Below are 27,507 nucleotides of genomic sequence, written 5' to 3' on the forward strand. Positions count from 1 at the left end.
CCCAGGGCCCCCTAGGCCGCAGTAGCGCCAAGGCACAACCGCCGGGCCCGCAGGGGCTACCGGCCGGAGAGAAAACCCAGAAGCCTGGAGCGCCCCCCACCCCAACACGGCCCGCGCCCCAAGCCCAACGCAGCAGAACGGGGCACAGCAGGCCCACCAGGCACCCTACTGGCCCACAGCCCCTGCTCCCCCCATGACCTCCCAGCCGCCCACCACAATCCAGCCAACACACAACAGACCCCCAACCCGCCCCCCTACCAAGCCACCACCCCCCGACCTCACCCCCACCAGACCCCCAAACCCCAGGGACCCCCCCGTATCCAGTCACCGGTGCCGGAGAGGGGCCAGACAGCGGAGCGGCGAGTGCACCCGTGCCAATCCCACCTCCAGCCGCGTGGTGGGGTGGAACACTGTGGGAAGAAGGGGAGATGGGAGCACCGGGAGATGGGCGGCACGGCACCCCCGAAACCCAGTCCCGGTGGGGAAATGCCCCGGTCGTCACGCCAGCGTACATAGTGAAAGCTAACCCTGTGACTGAGTTCGCCAGCTCGCCAACTGGTGAACTCTACCCCTAAACCTAAAATTCCGTTATTTATTTGGTATTTTTGGAGCAAGTTTGTATATGATATGAACATATTATCTGAGAAAAGATGGTGGAAATGTGTAATACCTTTCAGCTCCCACACACCTAAATAAAACGATTGGTTGTTAAGTTGAAAGTCGGGGTTATGCCATATGGGAGAAAGCCCACAGGGCTCCAATTTGACTTTTGTCATTTCTAGTGCCTTCCACCAGGCGGTCAGGATGGCAGAAATCATTAGGTTTTTTAAACAATTGTGTCGCTTAATCGATTATGTAATAAAGAGTAAATCTAAAAGTCTACGTTTGTTACAATCCTTCTGTTCTAGTTCTAGCAGTTAGTATCTCTGTTGGGTTGTGCCCATAGAATGATATTTTGTAAATAGTTAGCTATATAGTAGTGCACAAAATTTGGTGCCTCTAGACCTTTGGATTTACTTTTTTGAAGAGTAGATAGACTAATTTTTGCTTATTTTTTTATTCCAGTAGAATTGTGTAACGGCCGAGTCCAACGACTGGAACCAGTTAGACGTAGAACGTAAAACTTTCATTTCAATGGTGGCTATTCATCCTATTAGAGGAATGGGAAGATTATTTCAGTGCCCCAAGTCACTATAAATGCTATCCAGCAGGGGAGTAAAGTTTAAATGAATTAAATCAGTTAATTTATTGTGTGGGTCCTAGCTTGCAGGGTTCCATGAATTTTCTGTAATAGGTAGTAGTGTTGATTTTGTCCAGTTAATAGAATAATCTGATACATGTGAGAATTTAGTTATTAAGTTAATAAATACTTCCCCTGACAAGATAGCAGGATTTTCAAAATAAAGTAAAATATCATCGTTATATAGATAAATTTTTTGTTCTGTTACCCCGGAGTGAATTCCTTAAATCCTTCTTTCCTAGCTAATGCAAACGGCTCAATAAATATCGCAAATAATAAAGGGGACAATGGGCATCCCTGTCAACTCTGAGATGTAATCACGTTAGTAGTAACTGTAGCTTTAGGAGAATCATATAATACTGACACCCAGTGAATAAATGACTTCCCAAAGCCAAATTTATTTAAAACAGCAAAGAGGAAGGACCAGTTAATTTTGTCAAAGGCTTTTTCTGCATCCAACGATATAATAATTGCCTTCTTATCATGCCGCTGTGACATGCTAATAAGGTTAAAGAGCCTCCTATTATTATTAGTAGAGTGACGACCTTTAACAAAGCCTGTTTGGTCGCTTTGAATGATTGTCGAGATTACTGTTTCTAGTCTAGAAGCGAAGGCCTTAGTGATAATTTTAATATCAGTGTTAATTATTGAAATCAGACGGTAATTTGATGGAATGGTGGGGTCTTTTTCTGGCTTTAATAAAAGTTGAATTGCTGCTGTGTTCATGTGTGGACGTATGTAACCATTAGTTTAAATTTCTGTTACTACTCTTAAGAAAAATGGAGCAAGCATTAACCAAAAGTGCTTAAAAAAATATAGCCGGATAACCATCCAGGCCAGGTGCTCTGCCATTAGGCATACTATCTAGAGCACTGTACAGCTTGTTTATAGTGAGTGGCGCATCTAACATATCTTTATATTCAGTAGATAACTGAGGTATAATTGAGCTACTGAGGAATGCCTCAATATGATCAGGATTAGGCTTGTTAGTTTCTGAGTATAGGTTGTGATAATAGTTATAAAAAATGTGATTAATTTCTTCTGGTGATTGTGTGCATTCACCAGTTGTCCCTTTAATAACCGTTATAAGAGATTTGTCCCGATTGCGTTGAAGTTGGTTTGCAAGAAATTTACCTGATTAGTTATTATGTTCAAAGTTGTTGTATCTTATTTGTTGTATTATAAACTCTGTCTTTTTGAATAACATATCGTTTAACTGTATTTTTTGTATTTTGTAAGTCAGTCCATATTTGAGTATTTGGGTTGATTGCATATTCATCCATCAGTTGTTTAATTTTATTTTATCTTCCAAGTCTTTTATAATTTTTGACACTGTTTGTTTTTATAAGATGAATATGATATAATTTTACCACTTGTCAAAGTCATTTATTTCCCAAAAGTCTGCCCACTCTCTTCTTATAATTTTGTCAATCTCTGCGTCGTTTAGCAGTGAGATGTTAAAACGCCATGTCGGGGTGGTCTAAAGGTAAAATCAACTTGTAGGATAAGGGAGACTGGTGCATGGTCCCTAATAATAATAGGATGTATTTTGTACCTATTTTATTAGCAATATAATTATTTGTAAGAAAAAATTCAATTCTTGAAAAAGACTGGTGCACCGCGGAAAAGAAGGTAAATTCCTTATTAGTCGGGTTTTCAAGTCTCCAGCTGTCGATGAGGCCAAAATCATCCATATATTCCCCTATTACTTTAGTAGATTGTAATCACCTTATACATGTTGTATTATTAGAACAATTTATTAATGGATTTAAAGTTAAAGTCTCCAATAGTAATAGTAAAGTTTGCTGCTAAATCAAACAGCTGAGAGAAAAATTCATGGAAAAAGGTCGGATCATTATTATTAGGGGCATATAAATTACCAAATGTATATATTTTATTAAATATAGTCACCTGGATTATAATGTATCGGCCCTCTGGGTCTGTTACTGTATTATTTAGAGTAAAGAATACATTCCTATGTATAAGTATATAAACTCCTCTTTGTCTCTGTTATAAGGGGCAGAATACACTTGACTAAAATTCTTGTCAACAAGTAATTTTCTTTGAATTTTTGTTGGTGGGTTTCTTGTAGGAGACAAATATCTGCTTTTAATTTTAAGAGATGGTCTAAAATGTTTATTCTTTCTGCCTGTTAGTGAGCCCCACACATATTCCAGGAAACCAGAACAAATTTATGCATACAAACAATATAAACTCAGTCCTGTGTATATATATGTATAGGCTACTTGTTAATAATGGCATGTTATAGAATGGAATCTAAGTGGTTAGGTGGTTTATGTGATTTGTGTGAAATGAGAGGCGACGTGTAAGTGAATATAAAAGTGAAAAAACGGGGAGGGAGTTGGAGTTGGGGTTCCGGAATAGTTGGCCATCGATGTATAGCTTATCAACGACCATCGTAGTCCGTTTACCCTCCTGCCTATTTTGTCTCATTATGGGAAACAGTACCTTTCACCGCTCATAAATCTCTCTCGGGAATTGGTCATTCATCCCGAAAGAGGTCCCTTTAGGCTCCCGTCCTTTACTTTTAATTAATTCTTTCTGTTTAAAATACTAAAATTTAGCGATAATAGGACGGGGTTTGTTGCCCCTACGGGCTCCAAGTCGATGTACACGGTAAAAAGAGACATTTACCATCTCCTGAGAAATTTTTAACAATGTCATAATAATAAATTTTATTTATTTTGGCCTCTAGATTGTCAGAGGTGTTATCGGATATGCCTCAGAACATTAAATTCTCCCGCATGCTACAGGATTGGACATCCAAAACCGTTTATTTTAGCGTTTTATCCTCCTGAAACAGTTTTCCATCCATCCATTTTTTTAACCGCTTGTCCTCACAAGGGACGCGGGGGGCGCTGGAGCCCCTATCCCAGTCGACTTTGGGCAGTAGGCGGGGTACACCCTGAGCCGGCTGCCAGCCAATCGCAGGGCACACAGAGACAAACAACCATCCACTATCACAATCACACCTATGTACAATTTGGAGTGTTCAATTAACCTGCCATGCATGTCTTTGGAATGTGGGAGGAAACCGGAGTATCTGGAGAAAACCCATGCAAGGACGGGGAGAACATGCAAACTCCACCCAGGAATTCCAAAGCTCGGACTTGATCTCACGTCCTCTGCACTGGGAAGCGGATGTGCAAACCAGTGAAATAGTTTTAAAAAAATAATAATAATCAGAAACTCCTAAATGCCATGGGACTGAGGCAAGATGGAAATATTTCATATAGGTTAATAAGAAATGAAATTATAAAGACTAACTACTGTGTTATAAATTAAAAATAAAGGGTGCGCCTCCTGCCCCCGCCGGGTTGGGAGAGGCCCCACTGGTCACTCCTCTTAACTCACTGCACTAGTTTTTCACAATACACTTGGTAATAGACATATAGGGCACATAACACACTCCTTGGGGGGTGGGGTAGGGTAAAGACATCGTCTTCGCCCTGCAACTCCCCTCCAACTTTAATGCACTCCACAACAAAGAGGGGTGGGTGAGTCGGGATGGGGAGCCATCGGTTCGGGTAGACCGCAGTATTAAGCAGTGCTGTGGTTCCCCATCTGTTCCCCCGCCTTGCCACCATGCCCCCTATTTTTTTTTAATGCACCACATACACTCACCAACACATCTCTGGGAAGCAGGTGGATCAGAGCAGGGGGATGGAATTTCCCTCTGCTCCATCTCACCTGCTCCCAATGTTAATGCACCACACGCACACACTTGTATATATATATATCCATATATATATATGTATCTGGGTGGGGTCACATTCACAGTGTAGGGGTAGAGTTCGCCAGTCAGGGTTAGTTTTCACAAGGCACGCCGGCATGACGACTGGGACCTTCCCCGCCGGGCCTGGGTTCGGGGGCGCCTCCTGTCTCTCGGTGGTTCCTTCCCCCCTTCCGTCCCATCACGCGGTTGGAGGTGGGGTGGGCGCGGGTGCCTCCCTCTACGGCACCGATTCCTGGGTACAGTGGGTCCCCGGGTTTTATGGGTTGGGGTTTGGGGGATGGCGAGGGTGGGGTCCGGGGTTGCCGGCTTGTTGGGGGGTGGTCGGTGGTATGGGGGTTTGGGGGTGGCGGGGGCTGGAGTTGTGGCGGGTGTGGGTGGGGGAAACAGGGCTGTGGGCTGGTGGGGTACCTGGTGGGCCTGCCGTGCCCCGTTCTGCTGCGCTGGGCTGGGGGCGCGGGCTGTGTTGGGGGCGCTCCTGGGTTTGCTCTGTGGCCGATGGCCCCCGCGGGGCCCGAGGGTTATGCCTGGGCGCTGCCGAGGCCTGGGGGGACCTGGGCGGGCTGTGCTTGCCAGGTACAATGGCTCCCCTCTTTGGTGGAGGTTTTTCATGCATGCCAGATCCACCACACCAGCATCTATTGAAATTCAAACACAATCTGCTTCTTCTTCTGGTCGTTGAATCGGTGGAAGCTGATGTCTGTGGATCTCACTATCCTTCCTTCCTTTCCTCAGTCTCTCCTTTGGTCTCTTGAGGTCTCTCTAATTTGTCGGAATTTATATGCTTCTGGGGTTGGTGAAAGATTCTGGTTTGTAACCCTGTGTGTAGTAGGTGGTGTCTGGTCGGCGCTGGATTTCTCTTTTCTTTGATCCCTCCTTGGGTTTCCTGACAACTTCACGACTCTAGCTGGATTCTGAAGTATTCAGTTTAGGTGAAGGGTATAGGATTTTTAATAGGTTTCAGGTGAAATAATGAGCACAAACTCACACACATACACACAAACACGCACACGCCACACTCACGCACAAAAAAAGAGAGGGAGAGCACAATGATGATGACATGTTGAATCGGTAAGATTACCGAATGAACAATACTGAGCTCTCTCAAAGAATTAAAAGAAAAACGTAACTTTAAAAAAATGGTCATGTACACGTTTCTTAATTTACCAAATATTCAATATTTGGGGATATAAAAATGTAATAGATTGGGTTGAATGAAATAAAGGGCTGATATTTACTGAAATATTACAAAAAAGGCCAAAAATAGCAGCTTAAATGGACCCAAATAAAAATCCGCGATAGATTGACTCCGCAATAAGTGAATGGTGTGAGGGAAAGTGAAAGTAAGGGACCACTGTACTTATATCTACAAACAAGCTCTATTGGACTTCTTTGTTGAGTTACAAGGGTTGGGATATTCACTTGTAACTCGCTTGTGTTAGAGAAGACCATGAGTTTAGTATTTTCTGTGTTTAAAACCAATTTCAAACTCCTCAGACTCAGATGAGACACTACAAGCAGCTTGTAAAAACTCAAACGCCTGAGTAAGTGAGGATGTACAGCTATAAATAATGGTGTCATCTGCATAATAGTGATAAAATGCATTTGACACAGACTGTTAATATTAATTGAAAATAGAATAGGTGCCAGGACTGAGCCTTGAGGCCCCCCTTTGGTAACATTCTAAACAGAAGTGGATCAAGCCACAGCCGTTTGACTTCTTATCATTCATATTTATTTGTTGCATTGCTTGCATTGTTTCCTTGTTATTGTTTCTGGTATTGACGTTGTAAGGTGTCCAGAAAGGCACCTATAAGTACAACGTTTTAGTATTATTATTATTACCTGCACTGTATGTATTAAATGGAGAACATGCTATAATCATGTTTGTCTCCTCTGTTTACATTCATGGGAAAAATAAATATATCAGGTAGTGTTCAGACCTTATCCAGATAGAGAGGCAGCAGTGTTTCGAGGAGAAGAGATGAGAACGCACTAATCTCTGATGGTTTTACCACAGCTCCATTGCCTGCAGGGTAATGACATAGTAGGTAGTTAATAGGATGCTATTGCAAGAGGATGAAGAGCAGATAAATGGAAGTATGTGATTGGATAGCTGGAAAGATAAACACAGCTAAATGTCCTCTCTGCTTCACAATTGCTTGCATTTCATTCATGGACACCTCTCTGTTTTAGCATGTTTGGTTAGTATAAAGCAACCTTTACGAAGCTGAGAGCTACTGCTTGGCTACTGATTAGAGCAAAAGGCTACCAGTTTAACATACTTTGGAAATCAAACAATTGGTTAAATTACCTATAGTCATGTTGTTATCATTATTATTATTATTTTATTTCCAAATGTTATTACATAACACGATTACATAACACAATAAGTACAAAAAACAAAGGAACAAGTACATAACATACACAGTATGCGAGCGTAGAAATATTTTGATTACATTTTTGTGTTGGGTGAAATCAGTACTTCCCAGTGTGCATTGTGCATGTGACAACTGTGTACCTGCAGCAATAGCACCTACAAGAGGCATCAACGTTACGGCCCACGGGTAATTCCAGGCTCCAATTATGAGCACCACTCCCAGGGGTTCTGGCTGGATGTAAGCCTCATCTGACATTGTGAAGAGATTTTTCTCCACCAGCCGAGGGGCTGCCCACTCTCTCAGTTTTTTCAGAGCCAGGTTAATCTCATTATCTATCCCAATCAACTCCAAAAGCGAGGAATCATACCGGCTCTGTAGGACATTCAACACAATGCATACAGCATTACAGAACCAGAAAAACATGGACAGAGATAGACAGTGTGTCTTGCAACTACACTCACCCTGCTGATATCCTGTTTGAGAGCTGTGGTAATTTCAACCTCCCTTTCGGTTATCATCCTTTGCAGGGCCTGAAGCTGCTGCAGCCGGAACTCAAGAGGACGAGATCTTCCACTCACAAAGGCCTCCCGGGTACGCTGAACAACCTGCCTCTCCATAACCTTAGTTAACATAGCCAGTGAAGAATACAGAATGAAATTATGTTGTGGACATCAAGAAAATAATACATCTGGAAGCCTTAGAAGAAGCTGATGATTGATTCAGCCATTTATAATTGAATCATTGGATGATGAGTGAAGCCATATATATGACATTAAATATTGTTGTTTTTGTTTGAACTATTTCATTCCTTTAAGAAAAAGTTTTTAATAATGTGTGGTGTAAATCAATTCAATTAATTATTGTGGGAATGCTGAACAGCATTTTTACATATGTTGTTTCTAACCTTTATCGTGGGAAAGCTGGAAGCATTTTATTTTCCTCACTTTTTTTGCCGAGAAACATCTCCCGCATAATACTTCCGATTTACACCTTTCAAATTTCAACTTGCATAAAAAAAAATCACACCTTCCTGGGAATATATGGTCTGATTCCACATTACTTACAGTATTCGCACAATTCAGCGTTAAATATCAACTTACATCTTCTTCTTCTTTTCCTTTCGACTTTTCCCTTCAGGGGTCGCCACGGCGAATCAGTTGCCTCCATCTAACCCTGTCCTCTGCATCCTCTGCTCTCACGCCAACTAGTTTCATGTCCTCTTTAACTACATCCATAAACCTCCTTTTTGGTCTTCCTCTAGACCTTCTGCCCGGCATTTGGAAACTCAGCATCCTTCTGCCAATATACTGACTATCTCTCCTCTGGACATGTCCAAACCATCTCAGTCTGGCCTTTCTGACTTTATCTCCAAAGCCTCTAATATATGCTGTCCCTCTGATGTACTCATTCCTGATTCTATCCATCCTGGTCACTCCCAAAGAGAACCTCAGCATCTTCATCTCTGCCACCTCCAGCTCTGCCTCCTGTATTTTCCTCAGTGGCACTGTCTCCAGATCAAACAACATCACTGGTCTCACCACAGTTTATAAACCTTTCCCTTCATTTTAACTGAAACTCTTCTATCACACATCCACCCTTTCCAGCCTGCCTGCACACGCTTCAACACTTCTTTTCCACATTCTCCATTGCTCTGGACTGTTGACCCTAAATACTTAAAATCCTCCACCTTCTTGGTCTCTTCTCCCTGTAACCTCACTCTTCCACTTGGGTCCCTCCCATTCACACACAGATAGTCTGTCTTGCTACGGATAACCTTCATTCCCCTCCTTTCCAGGGCAAACCTCCATGCCTCTACCTTATCCTCCACCTGTTTCCTGCTCTCACTACAGATCACAATGTCATCTGCAAACATCATAGTCCATGGAGATTCCTGTCTAACCTCATCTGTCATCCTGTCCATTACCATAGCAAACAAGAAGGGGCTCAGAGGTGATCCCTGATATAGTCAATCCACTTTGAACTCCTCCGTCACACCTACTGCACACCTCACTATTGTCTTACAGTCCTCATACATGTCCTGCACCACTTGAACATACTTCTCCGCTACTCCAGATTTCCTCATACAAAACCACAGTTCCTCTCTGGGCACCCTGTCGTAAGCTTTCTCCAGATCTACAAAGACAAAATGCAGCTCCTTCTGATCTTCTCTGTACTTTTCTATCAACATCCAAATACTACATCTGTGGTACTCTTTTTTTTTCTTTTTTTTACATGAAACCATACTGCTGCTCACAAATGTTTACCTCTGCCTTCAGTCTAGTTTCAACTACTCTTTCCCATAGCTTCATTGTGTGGCTCATTAGCTTTATTCCTCTGTAGTTGTCACAACTCTGCTCAGCTCCCTTGTTTTTAAAAATGGGCACCAGCACACTTCTCCATTCCTCAGGCATCTTCTCACTATCTAATATCCTGTTGAACAATCCAGTCAGAAATTCTACTGCTACCTATCCTAGACACTTCCATACCTCCACAAATGCCTTTCCACACTTCATCCTCTTCAATGCCCTTCTCACTTCATCCTTACTAATCTTTGCTACTTCCTGGTCCACAACAGTCACCTCTTCTACTCTTCATTCTCTCACATTTCCTCATTCATCAACTTTTCAAAGTACTATTTCCATCTTCCCATCACACTACTGGCATCTGTCAACACACTTTCATCCCTATCCTTTATTACCCTAACCTGTTGCACATCCTTCCCCACCTCGGTCTCTTTGCCTTGACAACCTGTATAGATCAGTCTCTCCCTCCTTACTTAAGTAGTTATTTTTTCCCTGAGTAAGGTGTTTTCTGTTGCTACTTTGTGTTCTAGTGTTTTGCCCCTGAGTGAGGTGATTTTCTGTTGATACTTTTTGACGACAAATAAACTGTGCTCTCCTGTCTCTCTGCATCCTGGGTCCTGGCTTTTTTTTTTTTTTTACCTCACGGCACGTAACAATTTGTATATTAATGATATCTTTAATCTATCCCAAGTACTAAAATGTATTCTTTTTGCTTGTGATACCAATGTTTTTTTATAGTATAAAATAACTACAATAAACCACAAACTATGCTCATTGAAAAAATGGACGTACATAAATAAATTATGCTTAAATATAAGCAAAACTAAAGTGATGCTTTTTGGTAATTGAAAAATGGATCCTGGATTACAAATAAATATTGATGGTGTGCCAATTGAAAGTGTGATTGAAAATAAATTCTTGGAATTCGTTGGCCAACAGGTAAGTAACTTCCAACGAGATAATGCAGAGTAACGCTCTTCACTTGGGGCTGTTTCAGCTGAGTTGGAGATAAAAAAGGAGAATAAAACGCTAAAAGAAACGGTTCTTAATGTCCAATCCCGTAGCATGCGGGATAATTTAATATTCTGGGGCATATCCGAGAACACCTCTGACAATCCAGAGGCCGAGATAAAAAATTATGACATCGTTAAAAATTCTTCAGGAGACGGTAAATAATATCTCTTTTCAACGTGTACATCGGCTTGGAGCCCGTAGGGGCAACAAACCCCGTCCTATTATCGCTAAGTTTGAGTATTTTAAACAAAAATAATTATTTAAAGTAAAGGACGGGAGCTTAAAGGGACCTCTTTCGGTATGAATGACCAATTCCCGAAAGAGATTAATGAGTTGGGTGTTTCCCATAATGAGACAAAATAGGCAGGAGGGTAAACGGACTACGATGGTTGTTGATAAGCTAAACATCGATGGCCAACTATTCCGGAACCCCAACTCCACTCCCTGGCTGTTCTAATTGGCATTTGTGGAACAGAATTTTGTTTGATTATTAGATGTATACATATATATGTGGTTATAAAACCTAAAATATGAATACTTATTATGTATAGGCTATATTACAAATATAACATTAATACATAACTATATCTAAAATCTATTAAAACTAAAAAATCTTGCTTAAGATACCATTTACTGGTGTATTGTTACATGTTTAATCCCCCACCAATTTCCTTCACATCTACCTCCCTCCTCGTTTTTTCACTGTTATATTCACTTACACATCGCCTCTCATTTCACACAAATCACATAAACCACCTAACCACTTTGATTCCATTCTATAACATGCCAATATTAACAAGTAGCCTATACAGATATATACACAGGACTGAGTTTATATTGTTTGTTATGTGATACCCACCTACAAAAATCTGAAGAAAAATTACTTGTTGACAAGAATTTTAGTCAAGTGTACTCTGCCCCTTATAACAGTAGACAAAGAGGAGTCTGTATACTCATACATAAGAATTTATTCTTTACTCTGAATAATACAGTAACAAACCCAGAGGGCCGATACATTATTATCCAGGTGACTATATTTAATAAAATATATACATTTGGTAATTTATATGCCCCTAATAATAAAGATCCAGCCTTTTTCCATGAATTTTTTCTCTCAGCTGTTTGATTTAGCAGCAAACTTTACTATTACTTTACTATTACTTTTTACTTAAACCCATTAATAGATCGTTCTAATACAACATTCATAAGGCGATTACAATCTACTTAAGTAATAGGGGAATATATAGATGATTTTGGCCTCGTCGACAGCTGGAGACTTGAAAACCCGACTAAAAAGGAATTTACCGTCTTTTCCGCGGTGCACCGGTCTTTTTCAAGAATTGATCTCTTGTAATCTCGACAATCATTCAAAGCGACCAAACAGGCTTTGTTAAAGGTCGTCACTCTACTAATAATAATAGGAGGCTCTTTAACCAGGGATGCCCATTGTCCCCTTTATTATTATTATTATTCACTCCGGGGTAACAGAACACAAAATTAACTCTTTGACTGCCAAATGTTTTCAAAAAAGGGATACTTGTGGGTGCCAGCTGATTTAAGCATTTTGACTGATCTTTCAAGGTCCACAGAAAATTTTGTGTTTGGACAATGGAAACACACATACTATCAAATGAAAGATTGAACTCTCATCTTTCATCAGAAAAAAAAGTTTGTTTCTACCTGATTCCGTTTTTCAGTAATCAACAATAGAAAATGGTTAGTTTCACCCAAATGCTCTGTTTTGGACCAAAATACGGAGAAATCAAGCTTTTTGTGAAACGATATTATTTCATGCACTCTAGTGAATTTGACACTTTTTTTTTTACCATGAATGATGCCACAAACACATAAACAGTGCTTTACTCCTGTAAAACACTACCACCAACAATGAAAAAGTGTTTTTTGATAGCAAAATACGTTTATTTACATTCAACAGTGTAACAATTTGACAAAACAATTTGGCAAACTATTTACAAATGTGTGCAACTGTGGCACTATTAACAATTGTGTGGATGTTTCAACTACAGTTTTTCTTTTTCTGTAACACTCCCCTGCGTGCAAGGGGACGCAGCAGGATTTGCAGAACAGATTAGTTTCACTGCGATTGCCCATTCGCGTGCAGACCCTACACTTTTTTGCCGGCCTTTTTTTCCGGGGAGTAGCAGGTATATACTGCAGTGTGTGTTTGGCCATGTTGCCATCAAGTCTACTCTCAGGATCATGATACAGTGACCTGGCTTCCTCATGTCCTTCAGTTCCTATACCGGGTGGTAAGAGATGTTCTGATCCATCTTATCCACTCCATTCATGGTGGCATCGTAGTCCAGAACCAGTGTCTTCTCCGTGATCAGACTGTACCCACTCCTCTGATGAATATGCATTGGACTCGGGGTACTCTTCATTGTCCGATTGAACGTCCGCCTGTGCAGAAGTGCTCGTTTGTGCACCGCGTTTTCCGGCGTTAGCATCGCTAGCCGGTGAGGCTTTACGACGTGATCATAGCCGCCGCGTCAACGCTTCCAACTTCGGCGTCAACCTCGGAGTCACCATCATCATCATCGTCGTCATCAATGTGCTCTTCAGCATTGGTCGATGCTTTTCGTCTTTGAAAAAAATGCTCAAGCGTGAGCTGCTTGCAACCGGTCGCCATTTTCGCTTCCTCAGCCATTCTCCCCTCAACACTCTAGCTACGCCTCACGTCTTCTACTGACGCCTACCCGATCTTGTCCAAAGAGAGTCATCGCTGCCATCTAGTGCCCAAAAATAGTCATTATACTAACTCGATCTGCTTGATACTTTCAGCACAGCTGGCCAAGGCTTTCCTCCACCCGTTTCCAAAAACAAAAACAAAAAAACATAGTTAACGTCTTTTAATGTTTTTGGCAGCCCTCATTTGGATTTTACTAAACGTTATTAAACGTTTTTGGCAGTCAAAGAGTTAATCTATATGCCGATATTTTACTTTATTTAGAAAAACCTGCTATCTTGTTAGGTGAAGTATTCAACTTAATAACTAAATTCTCACATTTATCAGATTATTCTATTAACTGGACAAAGTCAACACTACTATCTATTACAGAAAATTCATGGAACCTTGCAAGCTTGGACCCACACTACACATTTTCTATAGGAAATTTTAAATACTTAGGCATAAAAATCTCACCTAAATTAACAGATTTAATTCATTTAAACTTCACTTCACTTCTGGATAGCATTTATAGTGACTTGGAGCGCTGGAATAATCTTCCCATTTCTCTAATAGGACAAATAACCACCATCAAAATGAAAGTTTTACCCAAAATAAATTATTTTTTCTCAATGACTGCATTCAAACCTACGTCTAACTGGTTCCCGTAGTTGGACTCAGCCGTTACAAAATTCGACTGGAATAAAAAAAAAGAAGCAAAGGTTAGTCTATCTACTCTTCAAAAAAAGTACATCAAAAGGAGGTCGATGGGGCACCAAATGCATTACGCATTACGTCCACACAGCAGACAGACTGAGGCCGCAATTAATAGGTAATCCATCCATCCATCCATCCATTTTCTTGGCCGCTTTTCCTCACAAGGGTCGCGGGGGTGCTGGAGCCTATCCCAGCTGGCTTCGGGCAGTAGGCGGGGTACACCCTGAACTGGTTGCCAGCCAATCGCAGGGCACACAGAGACGAACAACCACACTCACATTCACACCTAGGGACAATTTGGAGTGTTCAATTAACCTGCCATGCATGTTTTTGGAATGTGGGAGGAAACCGGAGTACCCGGTGAAAACCCACGCAAGCACGGGGAGAACATGCAAACTCCACCCAGGAAGGCCGAAGCCCGGACTCGATCTCACGTCCTCTGCACTGGGAGGCGGACGTGCTAACCAGTCAGCCACCGTGCTGCCTTAATAGGTAATGTGAACGCTTATTCAAAAAAATCAGATTTCACCCAAAAATCGGAATTGAGCATTAAGACCTGCAGTGTGAACGTAACAACTGTCTCTCAAACTCCGCCAATTCTTCCACTCTCTTAACAATCCATATTTTCTTTTGAGCAGATGAGTTTTCTTTTGTTTAAATAAAGATATTACAGTCTTTTGTCCACATGTTTTCAATAAGTCCATTCTTTCTCAGTTGTCGCGCCCTTTTGGCAATGTCAGCATTCCGTTTAGTCAAATTTTCATTGAGGTAAACATGTTTACTTTTTAATTTGAATCTTTTTCTTCAACAAACCTAATCACAACTGCCGGTGGTCGTGTCTCCCCAGTTGAAAGCGAAAAGCACATCTGAATGTGCCCTGGATTCACAATTAATCCCAAATCTCTGATTTGAGTTGTCACTTGCTGTTCCACAGTCTCGTCCGCTGAAGTTTGGTCAGAATCAACTGCACTTGTGCCGGTCGCAGCTCGTGCCGGTCGCAGCTCGTGCCGGTCGCAGCTCTTGCCGGATGGCCGCGGCGCGGTTTAATCTTGATTCCTGTAACTATCACATCGTTGATACAAAGATACTGTTCCAAATTATCCACTTTTTGTTCCAAGGCGACAATGCGTCAATCTTTTTCTTGTATCTATCTCTTTAACTGCTGAATTTCCTGAAGAAGTGGCTCGATGAAGTATTTCGATGACCATTTCTTTGAGTTTTGCAAGAGAAGATTTTATCTCAATCTCGTCAGCTCTTTTTCCGCCAGGCATGTTGCAACAATGTAGTTAAAAGTCCCAATGTAAAATGTAAAAATCAACAAAATAGAAGTGACGAGCGAGTGCAGGAGCGAGTACAGATGCCTCCTTCCTCGACAGATGCGTCCTTGAACGTTGTTGTCAGACCTTGTCACAATAAAGATGTCTTGACAGCGGAAATGTGTAGTGACTTTTGTTTTGGACATTTATTCCTTCTGGACCTTCACAATGAACATAGCATTTTCACAAGCATCTGCGTCCCTCGCCTAGAACTCATTCGGGTTTGACAACTTTGACTAGAGTGACATTAACTCTTTTACTGCCACACGTTTTCCAAAAAACAACCCCGACAGTGCCAGCCGATTTCGAGCATTTTAACTCATCTCTCAAGGCAAGCAGAATATTATGTACTTTAACTACACAAACATGCTGCATACCAAATGAAAGATGGCATTCCATTCTTTCATTAAAAAAAGTGTTTCAACCTTAATCCGTTCTTTAGTAATCACCATTTGAAAATAGTTAATTTGAGTGACATTGAGTGAAAATTGAAAAGAAAAGGAGAAAATGAGCTTTTTGTAAAAAAATTAATTTTCTGCACAACAGTGACTTTGACACAAATATTTTTTGTTTAGTGACGCTCTGTGAATTAGATTAAATGTGACAAAGGCTTTGATCATTCATGTCATCCTTGAAAACGTTCTATTTCCTAAGATCCGCCATGTTTCATTTAAACATTGAAAAGAGATACAATGCTGGTCATACTTACTTACTTTTTGTGATTTTAAAAGGCCATTGAGTAGGCAGCGCTGCACAACAACTTCCACTGCCCATTGTCTTTTGTGAAATCCCCCCCCGGAGTAAATGTAAATTTGAGTTTTTTGGCGGCATTCATTTGAATTTCACTAAACGTCATTAAACGTTTTTGGCGGTAAAAAAGTTTATCAAAACAAAGTAGAGATTTGCCGAAAAATGGTGAGGAGGGATTTGTTTACAATTCTGTTCCACCAAGAACCATTAACATCGCGACTCCACAAGCACCATACATTTGAACCGCTAGATCAGCACAGAGAGATGAAAGGTAGTGATGGGATTTTCGGCTCTTTTGGGTGACCGGTTTATTTGGATCGGCTCAGTGAAAAAAGTGGGCACTTTTTGGTTCTCAAACGGCTTTTAATGTACTGTATGCATTTGGGGAGAAATTAAAATGCGTATTTTTATTTTATTTAACTTTTTTAATTTAAAACATACGCCGATGTGCGACACTCAAATGTGTTTAAACCTGGCGTACCTCACATCAAGCGCCTAATTAAGATTTAAGAACAACTATTCTCGGACTTCAAAAACAAAGATGAAATCTTCCAGAGAACAGGAGACATACTGTGGGAAATTGTGAAAGATGACAGATTGGAAATAGTCCTCTTTTTTTCCACTCAGCAGGTTGACTGCACACTCGACTTACGTGATGGAACACAGAAGCAGACTGCAGGTTCTACAAGGCCACTGTGGAAAGTCATATTGGTCACGGTGTGGTATGCGAGCTGCACAGCAGCGGAAAGGAAAACTCTCCAGAGGGTGTTGAAAACAGCAGAGAGTGTGATGGCATTACGCTGCCCCCTCTGTCTGAGATCTATGCTGGCAGGCTCCACAGGAAAACCAGCACCATCTCCAAAGACCCCATACACTAGGGATGCAACGGTTCTTGGTCTTAGACCGGACAGTTCAGTCCACCCTGCACGGGACAATACGCCCATATGGACCGCAAAAAAATTTTGTATTGACGCTTTACACGCCACTGTGTGTGTGCGTGCCTGTCCAGTGTCCACAAGCGGAGGCAGCCTGCTGCAGACAAGCCCTCTCCACAAACTATTGCCAAATCACTGTCCGGTTGTACCCACTCACCCCTTCACACTAGGGATGGGTACCGAAGACGGTACTTTTTGTGGTATGGACTGATTTGGTTCGGTACTTCCAAGCACCGATTCACGTAAAATTAAACGGTGCCATATTTTGGTTCTGAAGCACGTCTTTCAAAGATTGTTCATGACGCACTTGGTCCACCTGACGTCACCTACTTGCGCAGGACTTCATACGCTAAATACATTTCCAGGTTTTGGAAATGAGTGAGATTTTTGTGGCACTAGGCCAAAGAAATACAGTTTCTGAAGTATGACAGCCTCCACGCCGGGTGCTTCTCTCTGCACCTGAGTCCTAAATCCGCTTGTCATCCGTTTGTCAGGCACAAAAGTGGGCACTTTACATCCACAAGCAGCATAACCTACACAACAAAATCTAATTCAAGATCACAATCTGGTGGAAAAGCGCTATATAAAAGAAGCAGCCTGCTATTTATTCATAGCCTTACAAATTAAGGCTATGAATAAAACCATTGAATGGTTCGAAATACACTGGAAAAAATGTGGATCTAAAAATGAGTAAAAAAAATAATAAAACAAGATATTTTTGCGCGGCACGGTGGCTGACTGGTTAGCACGTCCACCTCCCAGTGCAGAGGACGTGAGATCGAGTCCGGGCTTTGGCCTTCCTGGGTGGAGTTTGCGTGTTCTCCCCGTGCTTGCGTGGGTTTTCTCCGGGTACTCCGGTTTCCTCCCACATTCCAAAGACATGCATAGCAGGTTAATTGAACACTTCAAATTGTCCATAGGCGTGATTGTGAGTATGGTTGTTTGTCTCTGTGCCCTGCGATTGGCTGGCAACCAGTTCAGGGTGTACCTCGCCTACTGCCCGAAGCCAGCTAGGATAGGCTCCAGCGCCCCCTTGTGAGGAAAAGCGATTAAGAAAATGGATGGATGGATATTTTTTTGCTTGAATTAAGCAAAAATAATAATAATCTGCCAAAGGAACAAGTGAAAATGTTCTTTCTTGAAATAAGACATCATTCCAAAGGCTCATAGGACTTACATGTCTTAAAATAAGCTTTAATAATTCAATTATTAGTTATATTTTACTTGGGTAGTCAGATATTTCCATCACATAATAAGGCTGTGATGCTTGAAAATAGTATTTTTCTCCTGAAAGCCAGTATGACCTTTGGTACCATTCTTATTATTTCAAGTGTATTTCACTTATTTTAAGTCTTATATTTTAGTAATTGTTCTAGATTTAAGAAAGTCATCTACTTGAAGTAAGATTAGAAAGACGCATTTTGAGACACTATTATCTTTAAGTTGAGAAAACAAAATACCATTAAGGGGGTTTTGAGTCATAATTGTAAGTAATACTGTTCTCGATTTAAGACATTATCAGCTTCAAATAAGGCAAGTACACGACAGTAAGTTCTCAATATGACATTACCAGCTCCAAATAAGGCAAAGAAGTTAGAAATTAGTCTTGCATCCAATATTTATTCAAACACACCGTTTTCAGGTCAATAAATATTGCCACTGGCATGCATTTTTGTAGGGAAAACTCTACATATATCACTCAAAAAAAAAAAAATCAAAACATATACAAAGCAAAAAATATACTGTATGTAAACCATATAAACAATTGCTTTGCCCGTAACATTCGCCTTAAATACTTAAAACTGAAGAGGTCTCACAAACTGAACATCTGATCAACTTATCCACCATTGCATGTGGATAGCAACCTCAGGGAAAAAGGGGGTGCCATTTTGCATCTACTGGCCAATAAAAGCCTTCCACTCAGCCATGCTTTTTTTTGTAAGATGATGAGATCTCTTTGTAAGATGATGAGATCTCTCTCATGAATGTTGTCCAGTAGGACCTCTGTTTGTATGAGTGACAGCAAAGTAGCGACACACTTAGAGTATGTCAGATGTAGGGTGAAATAGTATTTCATCAGGGATAAAACACCTTCAGTGACCTTGTGTTTGGGGAAATGTAGTTACGGGCACATCTCCTTCCGCTAGTAGGCAGTTAGTTGAACCAACAATCAGTACCAGGCAGTAAGAGAGCTCTTACTCAAGTAGGATTTGGGGTCTTCTTTTCCCTAAAACACATAAGACATCCGTCTATCAGAATAATGGTTGTAGTTCTCTGGAACTTTGACCTTAAGGTAAATAGGTTGGTTGCAATCAAATAAATAATTGTTACATTATGGAGAAAGCAATATCTTAGCTTTTTAATCAAACAAAATGCAAAACAAAAGGAAGAAAACATATATAAATACTCAGTTGAAGAAAGCAAAAAATACACCTTCAGTTAGTTTACAATTTAAAAAAATAAAGTAAATATGGTCCCGTATATTTTGCATTGCTCACCTCAAAAACATGAACCAGAGCCTGTCTTAGATCTCTCACTTTCTTCTGAGGAGTAAAAACAGAGGGGAACAGTGAACAACATTATCAACAGCCTCTTGCAACTGTTGAAAAAAAAAGATTAATTGTTTATTTAAACACTTCAACAAACTTCACCATTCGGAGGTAAATGTCTCAATCTTTGGCTTGCCTAGGCATATGACATCAACCTAATACTAAAATATCAGTGACTCTTCACCCAGTTAGAATAGAGAATCGAGTTGTGAGACGATTAAGACTCTCATTTTAGGTTGTCTTTTACATCCGTCCAAGGGACTGCCAATGGAAATTAGCTTGATTTAGCTAACTTGGGCACATTTACATTATAAAATGTTGATTAATGTGTATTGCTCCTTTCAAACAAATAAATTAACATTTCACTCTTGGAAATATGTGCTTAGTCAACCTAGGGTGGGGTCAGATGTCGCCGCTCTCCCCCTTTCTACCTAAGCCAGAGACAGTCCAAAAGAGATTATTTTTTTTTAAGTCAACCACGAGTTTATGGCACCAAAGTATTTTATCGGAAAGCTTCATCTGCACCCCTGCTGATATTACATACTGGCAGTCTGCAAACTCTTGTAAAAGTCATAAACAACATGGGCCAAACGGTCCGTTGGAATCCTGGTCAGTACATTCCAGCCTTCTTGGAGGTTACACGTGACTAGAGCGCCTTAAGTGGTCACGATCGGAACTGCCCTAACATGAAACACATATAACCCACAAAACAATCTTAGACATTTCACATAAGAAATTCATCACATACAAGTGAACTTACGCTCAACTGAATGTTTCACATCATGTATGTTTTGAAAAAGGAATGCCATATGCATTTGAACAGGAATGATAATGGTAAATCAAGAGCTTATTTAGTTACTCCGGAAAGAACAAAATGATCTCATGATGCGTTATTAGTTGATATGTGTAACGATAACATGTTTTGCTTGGAAGAACTTGACCTGCCAGCCTGACCAAATTGAATTCTTAATTATTAATTTTTAAAAAAATTGGGGTTTTAAAAGTCTCTGACTTGGATTAAGCCAAAAGTGGGGACGTCGCACCCCGTTTGAAGGACACGCCCCATAACTTTAAAACCGCCGGCGTGCGCCCTCCTGCCAGAAGGACTTTTCGCCTTTCATTTTTCTTTTTTTGTGTTTCATCCCACCTTGGTGGCACAAAGCCACCGACAAATTTTTCCGTGACCCTATGCGTCACCCAGCAACCAAAGTTCAGACTCTGGCAGCACGCAACCCCCCCGTGCGTCAATCCGTACCTGCTCCATCCTCCGAGCGCGAGCTGGTTCAACGGCTGGTCTCCCTCGGGACCTCTTGGCCTAAGCAGCGGGATTTGGGCATCTGATACGTGAGTCCTCTCGCACGGCGACAATACAACTCCGGCTAAAGATGCCATTTTTTTTCTAAAAAGAAAAAAACACTATCTATTTTGTTTTTATTTCCATTTATATAATTTTTTTATATTCAATTTTTAAATGGTATCTTTACATCTGTTTTTATTTTCACTTTATTTATGTATTTATTTTGTCATTTTTGGTCCTCCATATTTAACCACTCACTCTCACTGTGATCATGAGCAAAACATTTTTTACCTTTGTCCATTCCCATTGGTGGTTTCAACATCTTTTGGACACACACAAAAAAAACTGTACCCTTTGGCAGAAGACATGCCATCTTTCCTTTAATTCACTGATGAAGTTCCAGCTTCTCATGTCCAGAATGCGTCGTAGTTCATCCATCACCTATAAAATATTGCTTAAAAAATTGACATATGAGTAAATGGCTATAGAGGTGAAAATCCAAATCTAAAACAGTGAGTGTCTATTACCGTCTATCAATTAGGCACAATCAACGATGACTTACAGGTCCAGTGTCCTTAAAACAGGGATGACCTTCAACAATCTTTTTAGGTCTGGACTCCTCACGAATGTTATCAGTCAATAATTGTTCTTCTGGCTGGAAATTCCAAGTCCAGAAGCTGAGAAACATCCTGGTAGTTTTCTTTTTCTTCTTCTTTTAAACAAAGCCTGTAGTGCCTTGTAGTGCTTGGCCAAGGTTGCTCGACTGTCCACACCCGGATTGGCACTAGCAGCAGGTGATTTAGCTGTAAGGCACAAAGTGAGAAACTGACATTAAGATGTTTTCAAAAAAATAAATATCTTCCATTGATGTCGTACCCCTTGTAAATCCTTTTTTTTTAAACTGCAATTACAGGTTGGTTCGGCTTTATAAAAAAAAAAAAGGCTGACGACAATGGAAGGGGGCCCGGGCGTCAATGAATGACGGAGCAACAAAAATATGTAAAATGCTCTAGTCTGGACTTGTAAAATTCAAGTCACCCCATTTCTGCCTATATTTAAATGTAATACATTACCCCTTAAAACTGATATGGTGACATCGTCCAATCCCTCCATGCTGATGGCTAAACTAGCTGTTTCGCTTAGGTTTAGCTTGCGTCTAGGATGTTCCCAGTAATAGACTAGTACACAAAATATAGTCATACATAACTGTTAAACGTCAATTTACATGGCAACGTAAACTCTGGATAAAGATGGGAACGCAGGACATAGCGTTGTTACTTACTTGAGGAAAAAACTCACCCAATGTGTCGCTCGCTCCACCGGACGTTAGCGTTGATGGCGCACACCGCACAGCCAAGGAGACGAACGTTGCCGTATGTGGGTTGATTTGCCGCAAAGTGGTGCCGGTGGCATATACCATAACAGTTGCTGCGGCGCATCCTTGCTTACGTGTCGTCTCAGCGCCATTTCGAAGGGTCTTTTGGGTTATATATTTGTCGCGCTGACTCACATGGACTCACATAAATACCATGCACAGTCGCTAGTGATGGGATTTTCGGCTCTTTTGGGTGATCCGGTTCATTTGGATCGCCTCAGTGAAAAAAGACAGCTCTTTTTGGCTCTCAAACGGCTCTTGTAATTTAGCTTTTCTTTTAAATATTTACAACAAATTTAGCATACATTTTGAAAAATGACTTGGTAAACCAAGTATTTCACTCTACTGACTGTAAATGGGTTAGGGTTAGGGTTAGCCCTAACCCTAACCCTAACCCATTTACAGTAGGGCTGGTAAGGGATGGCGAGTTTTAATGTTGAAGATTTTATGGCATAAAGAAAAACTGTTTGCAAAAATGCAAATGTCTTTGCTACATTTATCGGACCGTGGATAGAAGTTGAAAAAACAGCATGTGCTGCATTCAAGTAGGGATGGGTACCTATCGCATTTGAACCAGTTTGGTCTCAATTATCGGTGCTGGGGTATCGATTCCGGTACTGAACAATACCAATTTTCGGTACTTTTGTTCAGTTGTTTGTGGTAATAAATGTTAATTTATTTAACTATAAAATAATTAAAAAATAATAATAGCATTCACTTTAACAGCCATTTTTCAGATTCATGATTTTACTTTATGTCAGATTTTCTGATAAATAATAAAACATAACAAATTTAAAACACATGAGCCAGAGAGGATGGAGTATAAAAAAATAAAAGAATCAAGATATAACGTTATAAAGTATAAATAATACCATAAATTAATATTACTATTACTTAACAATGAACAAAATAAAGAACAAAATTAAGCAGTAATACAAGAACAGACAATAAATAACTGTATTAGTGTTATTTTGGTTCCTTGTGCAGTTGTTTTTCAAGAACGTGCATGTGCACGTAGCGCGATGAATTCAATGCCAACTTGGAGTGAAATCTCGCAAAAAATGACAGTTGGAAGAGGACATGAATGACAATGAAAAGAATAATTGGGACTCGGGAGCAAACTTAATGTAGACTGTATCCAATGTGGTATGGTTTGCTAGTGCTAAAGGTTGGCCACAAGATTTTGCAGTTTTATCGTTAACCTTGAAATTATAAATATGGTATAAGCAATATATTGTAACAATGGTAAACCCACACACTTTATAATATGATTCAAATGAGTGGGTGAAGACAGACATCTGGTATGTCCGCGGTGTGGTCCGCGCTGAGAAGAGGCAGTCGCGGCGGTGGTGCCTGCATATGGCGAGCCGATGGCGGGGACTTCCTAGCCGCTGCTCGGCCTCAGCACCAATAAGTCCACGCAGGTGTGGGGCACCACCCTCAAGCAAAGGGAATCGCGAAGCTTCCCTCTCGTTTGGCTTGCCGGCGGTCAAATGTCGCTTCCTTATTAAGCCAAATCCCAAACCCGGAAATGCATTTTAACGTAGCGTGAATTAAATCTAGCGCAAGTGGGTGACTGTGTACTGTGTGTACTGTCACTGCTGCGTTCAAGTGCCCCATAGAAAATTACCAACACATCCCGGACAGTCACAACTCAAGACGTGCTTCGGAACATGGCATCGTTTGATTTAACGTGAATCGTCTTCGGTACCACTGGCGTGCACAGGTAGGCCCCTAGTGGTGCTCACACCCTTGCCCCTCTGCCCTCTCTCAAAAAAAGTGCCCTTTGGAAAGTTTGTTTTTTGTTGTTGTTTTTTTTATAAACATTTTACAGAGGACAGGTCAATGTTGACACAACCTTTTAGAAAAGTTGCATAATTAATCGCGTGTGAAAAAATACCCAATATGCGTCCCCTGAGTTTGCGCGCACACCCGACCTAGCTCTCTCGCTTCCTTTGTCACATGAACTCTAATTACCCACGGTCACGGTGTGGGACAGACACACACACGAATCTCCTTCCCATGCTGCTCTACCCCAGCCAGGTAACTGTGTTATGAATCCAGTGAAATTGTACTGTTTGTTTGCCCTCTATTCCCTACCTATAATCATTTTGTTGTGAAGTAGCATGTCCATGTAACCACTACATAGTAAGACTAATGACAATGAAAGGAAGCTCTCTGTGATCCATGCACTGAAAAGCATTGGACTTTAGATCATTGTAATTTGATTTGTGGGGATTATTTTGACTTCAAAATGTGATGAACTGTTGTTTGTGTCTGGTTTGTATGATGCTAGTAGTCACAAGCATTTGCATTGAGTTGCATTTGCATTGCCTGTGAAAAATACCCTTTTGCCTTCTTGTAATGACAACAGTCAGTTTTATTCATTCGCATCCCATAAATCTGTTTGGTTACAATTGGTCTATTTATTTAGTAATTGTAGCATAATGCCTTGAAAGGAGAGGCTGTAAAGGGGAAAAGACAAGGAGCTACAGCAAGCAGTCAAGGGAAGCATCTCTCTGCTCTCTTGGATGACATCAAAGATGCATGAAGATGAAAGAGAGAGTCAAACACCTTTTAAAGGTCCCATTTTAATATTGATTTGCTCCTTGAGGTTAATTGTATTCAAAAATCTTTTTTTAAATAGTTTGTACTAAATCAGCAGGCATAAAGCTATTATTAGCTACATTATTAGCTATTATTTAGAACAAACCATAACTGTAAGTTTCTTCTATGCATGTGTGTTTTAACTCTTCAACTCTCTTCTCTGTTTTCTCCTCCTCCTGTCTCTCTCTGACTGGCGGAGACACGGAGCACGTGCTCCGTGTGTAGTACACTCAATGCATACCCTCGCCCGCTCGCCTTTCTCTTTCAGTCTCTCCCTCTCTGAGAAACCAAACCTCGTTTCAGACACATGAAAAAATGAGAGCGACACAGGAAGAGAGAGCTCTCATCGTTCACTTTATACCAGCTCGTTCATGAACGACCCATCACTAACAGTTGCAGCCCGGACTTTGGCCTAGTGTGGCGCATTGAGGGCTGCTCGAGTACCGTATATATATACATATGTATATATATATATATATATATATATATATATATATATATATATATATATATATATATATATATATATATATATATATATATACTGTATATATATATATATATATATATATATATATATATATATACTTATGTATACTTATATATATATACAGTACGTACTTGTATATATATAAGTATACATAAGTATATATATATATATTTATATATATATTTGACGAAACTGAAATATTTTTGGTATATTAATGCAATTTTAGTACGGTATATCAAGAATCACAAAAGCAAACTCGCTTCCTGTTTTTTTTCTTCTCCTTTCACCTACAGCGGCGGAGTCCCCTCAATATTCGCAAAAGGAGAACAGATGGAAAAGGGCATAAGTCGCATGTCCGTTTTGCGCATTTTCAGTAAATTTGCTTAAAAATTCTGAATAATTGGACGGGAACCCCACTAATGTCTATGTTGCCAACTTTATGAATTTTTTGCTATATTTAGCAAACTTTCTGACCCCTCGGACAACTATTTTGTCAAAAAAAGACTAGCAAAAATGACAACAGAGGTCCTAATGCTAGCAGCATTCTTATTTCCTGCAAGGCGGAAGGAAGAGGGCCAAGAGGATTTGGCCTGATTATACTGTATGCAAATCTCTAGCTTCATATTCTGTACATATTGAGTGTGTTATAAGTCATCACTGGATCATTTTTAATTAATGTGAATATTTTCATACTTCCCACTTATCTATATATTTGGGATTCCTGAATTAGAATGGCTAAAATGAGTTGGTGGTTGGTGCACAAAATGAATATTCAAATTTTGAAAATGTAAAGATTTCATTTTAATAATGCTTAGAATTCTGTTTAAAACTTGTATTTCCTACTTAGAATAATACATACCATATTAACACAAGTAGCAATGTATTGAAATGGGAAAATATGCATTTTCTAAACACAAACTTGAGTTAAGTTGAGGTTAATATATTGACTTGGCAAGCATTTTCTCATCTGGCCCCTTTGCAAAATTAATTAGCCTACCCTGGTGTAGTCTGTGTATAGCTGGCATGACCATTAAAATGAGTTGTTTGATGTAAAGTATATTCTATTATCTAAATATTCATATGCACAAAATTTTCTTCATAATGTTGAGCATATTATGGCTGAACTGTCATGTCAGATCATCATGTCAGATCAAAATAAAAATGCAATTTCAATATAAAGTATTCCAAAATTATTTAATCAAGTTAAACTTACCTTAATGTAAGTCTAATCAATTGTCTTTCCATGGACTGTGGAAAGGGTCAGGTGGAAGAGATCTTATCAGAAAGAAGATCAGATTTCCAATGGGCTGCAGCTTGGTTGAGCAACAGACTGAGCTTGTTTACGGTCCGTCCCTCTGTTTAAGATACACCCCAAGTAAAAAAAAAAACTCTATTCAGAGGACAACCTCTCCATGTAGCGTATAACTCTGTATGGACGGAGTCATAATGTCCAAATTAATGTCAACATTCCAAATAAATATGTCAAATATACTTTATGTATCTCAAATAATTCAAAGGTAATATAATTATTTTCAATGGTAATATTTAAAGGGGCAAAATATATTTTTAAAAAGAGTTAAAAAACAATAAAAGCTGATTACTCATTACTACTTTCACTACTGAATTATTAATATATTAGGTTGTAAGTGTGAAATGTAACGTCCCTTAGGCAGTAGAGTAGTATGACCATTCAAGTATAAACTTACTGATGTTTGTAACACAACATGCAAATGCTCTGGCTTTGTCTGTTTTACCGATACTGACTCAGATGTGTCCATGATACTCAGTTCAGAGCACACATTTTATTTTGAGTCAAGTATATCCACTACATAGTTGTTCTGATCATGAACCTTACATGTATTAATCATTTATCACTACTTATCGAAATGAGGTCAATATACTTCAATCATTAATCAGCAACCATTCATTTACAGAGTTACAAAGATATGTGTAAATGCCTTAATTTAACAGAACTGCTACAGTACATATACTGCATAACTCTCTCTCTTGTGTGTGTGTGTGTATATATATATATATATATATATATATATAAATAAATAAATAAATTGCACAGAGCAATTTAAATATTATTG

General features: G+C 40.0%; 1 protein-coding gene across 4 annotated transcripts in view; it reads right to left on the reverse strand.

Moving 5' to 3' along the window:
- Positions 1-26,735, reverse strand: part of LOC144052543 (aldehyde dehydrogenase, dimeric NADP-preferring-like) — a 39,777-nt gene extending 13,042 nt beyond the window's left edge. The window contains exons 1-8 of one of the 4 annotated variants that reach the window (XM_077566705.1): positions 21,470-22,109; positions 21,294-21,396; positions 20,901-21,044; positions 19,595-19,639; positions 19,296-19,323; positions 7,837-7,995; positions 7,516-7,747; positions 6,938-7,023 (exon numbers count right to left, since the gene is read on the reverse strand). In XM_077566705.1, coding sequence (XP_077422831.1) covers positions 6,938-7,023; positions 7,516-7,747; positions 7,837-7,992 — 474 coding nt within the window. In that variant the 5' untranslated portion in view covers positions 7,993-7,995; positions 19,296-19,323; positions 19,595-19,639; ... (1 more) ...; positions 21,294-21,396; positions 21,470-22,109. Of the gene's footprint in view, positions 1-6,937; positions 7,024-7,515; positions 7,748-7,836; positions 8,008-19,295; positions 19,324-19,594; positions 19,640-20,900; positions 21,045-21,293; positions 21,397-21,469; positions 22,110-26,627 lie in introns of those variants that run through there. The other 3 variants (XM_077566704.1, XM_077566703.1, XM_077566706.1) reach the window with 3 other exon arrangements.
- Positions 26,736-27,507: the final 772 nt, after the last annotated feature.

This window comes from Vanacampus margaritifer, chromosome 5 (assembly GCF_051991255.1).
Source record: "Vanacampus margaritifer isolate UIUO_Vmar chromosome 5, RoL_Vmar_1.0, whole genome shotgun sequence".
Taxonomy (NCBI): Eukaryota; Metazoa; Chordata; class Actinopteri; order Syngnathiformes; family Syngnathidae; genus Vanacampus; species Vanacampus margaritifer.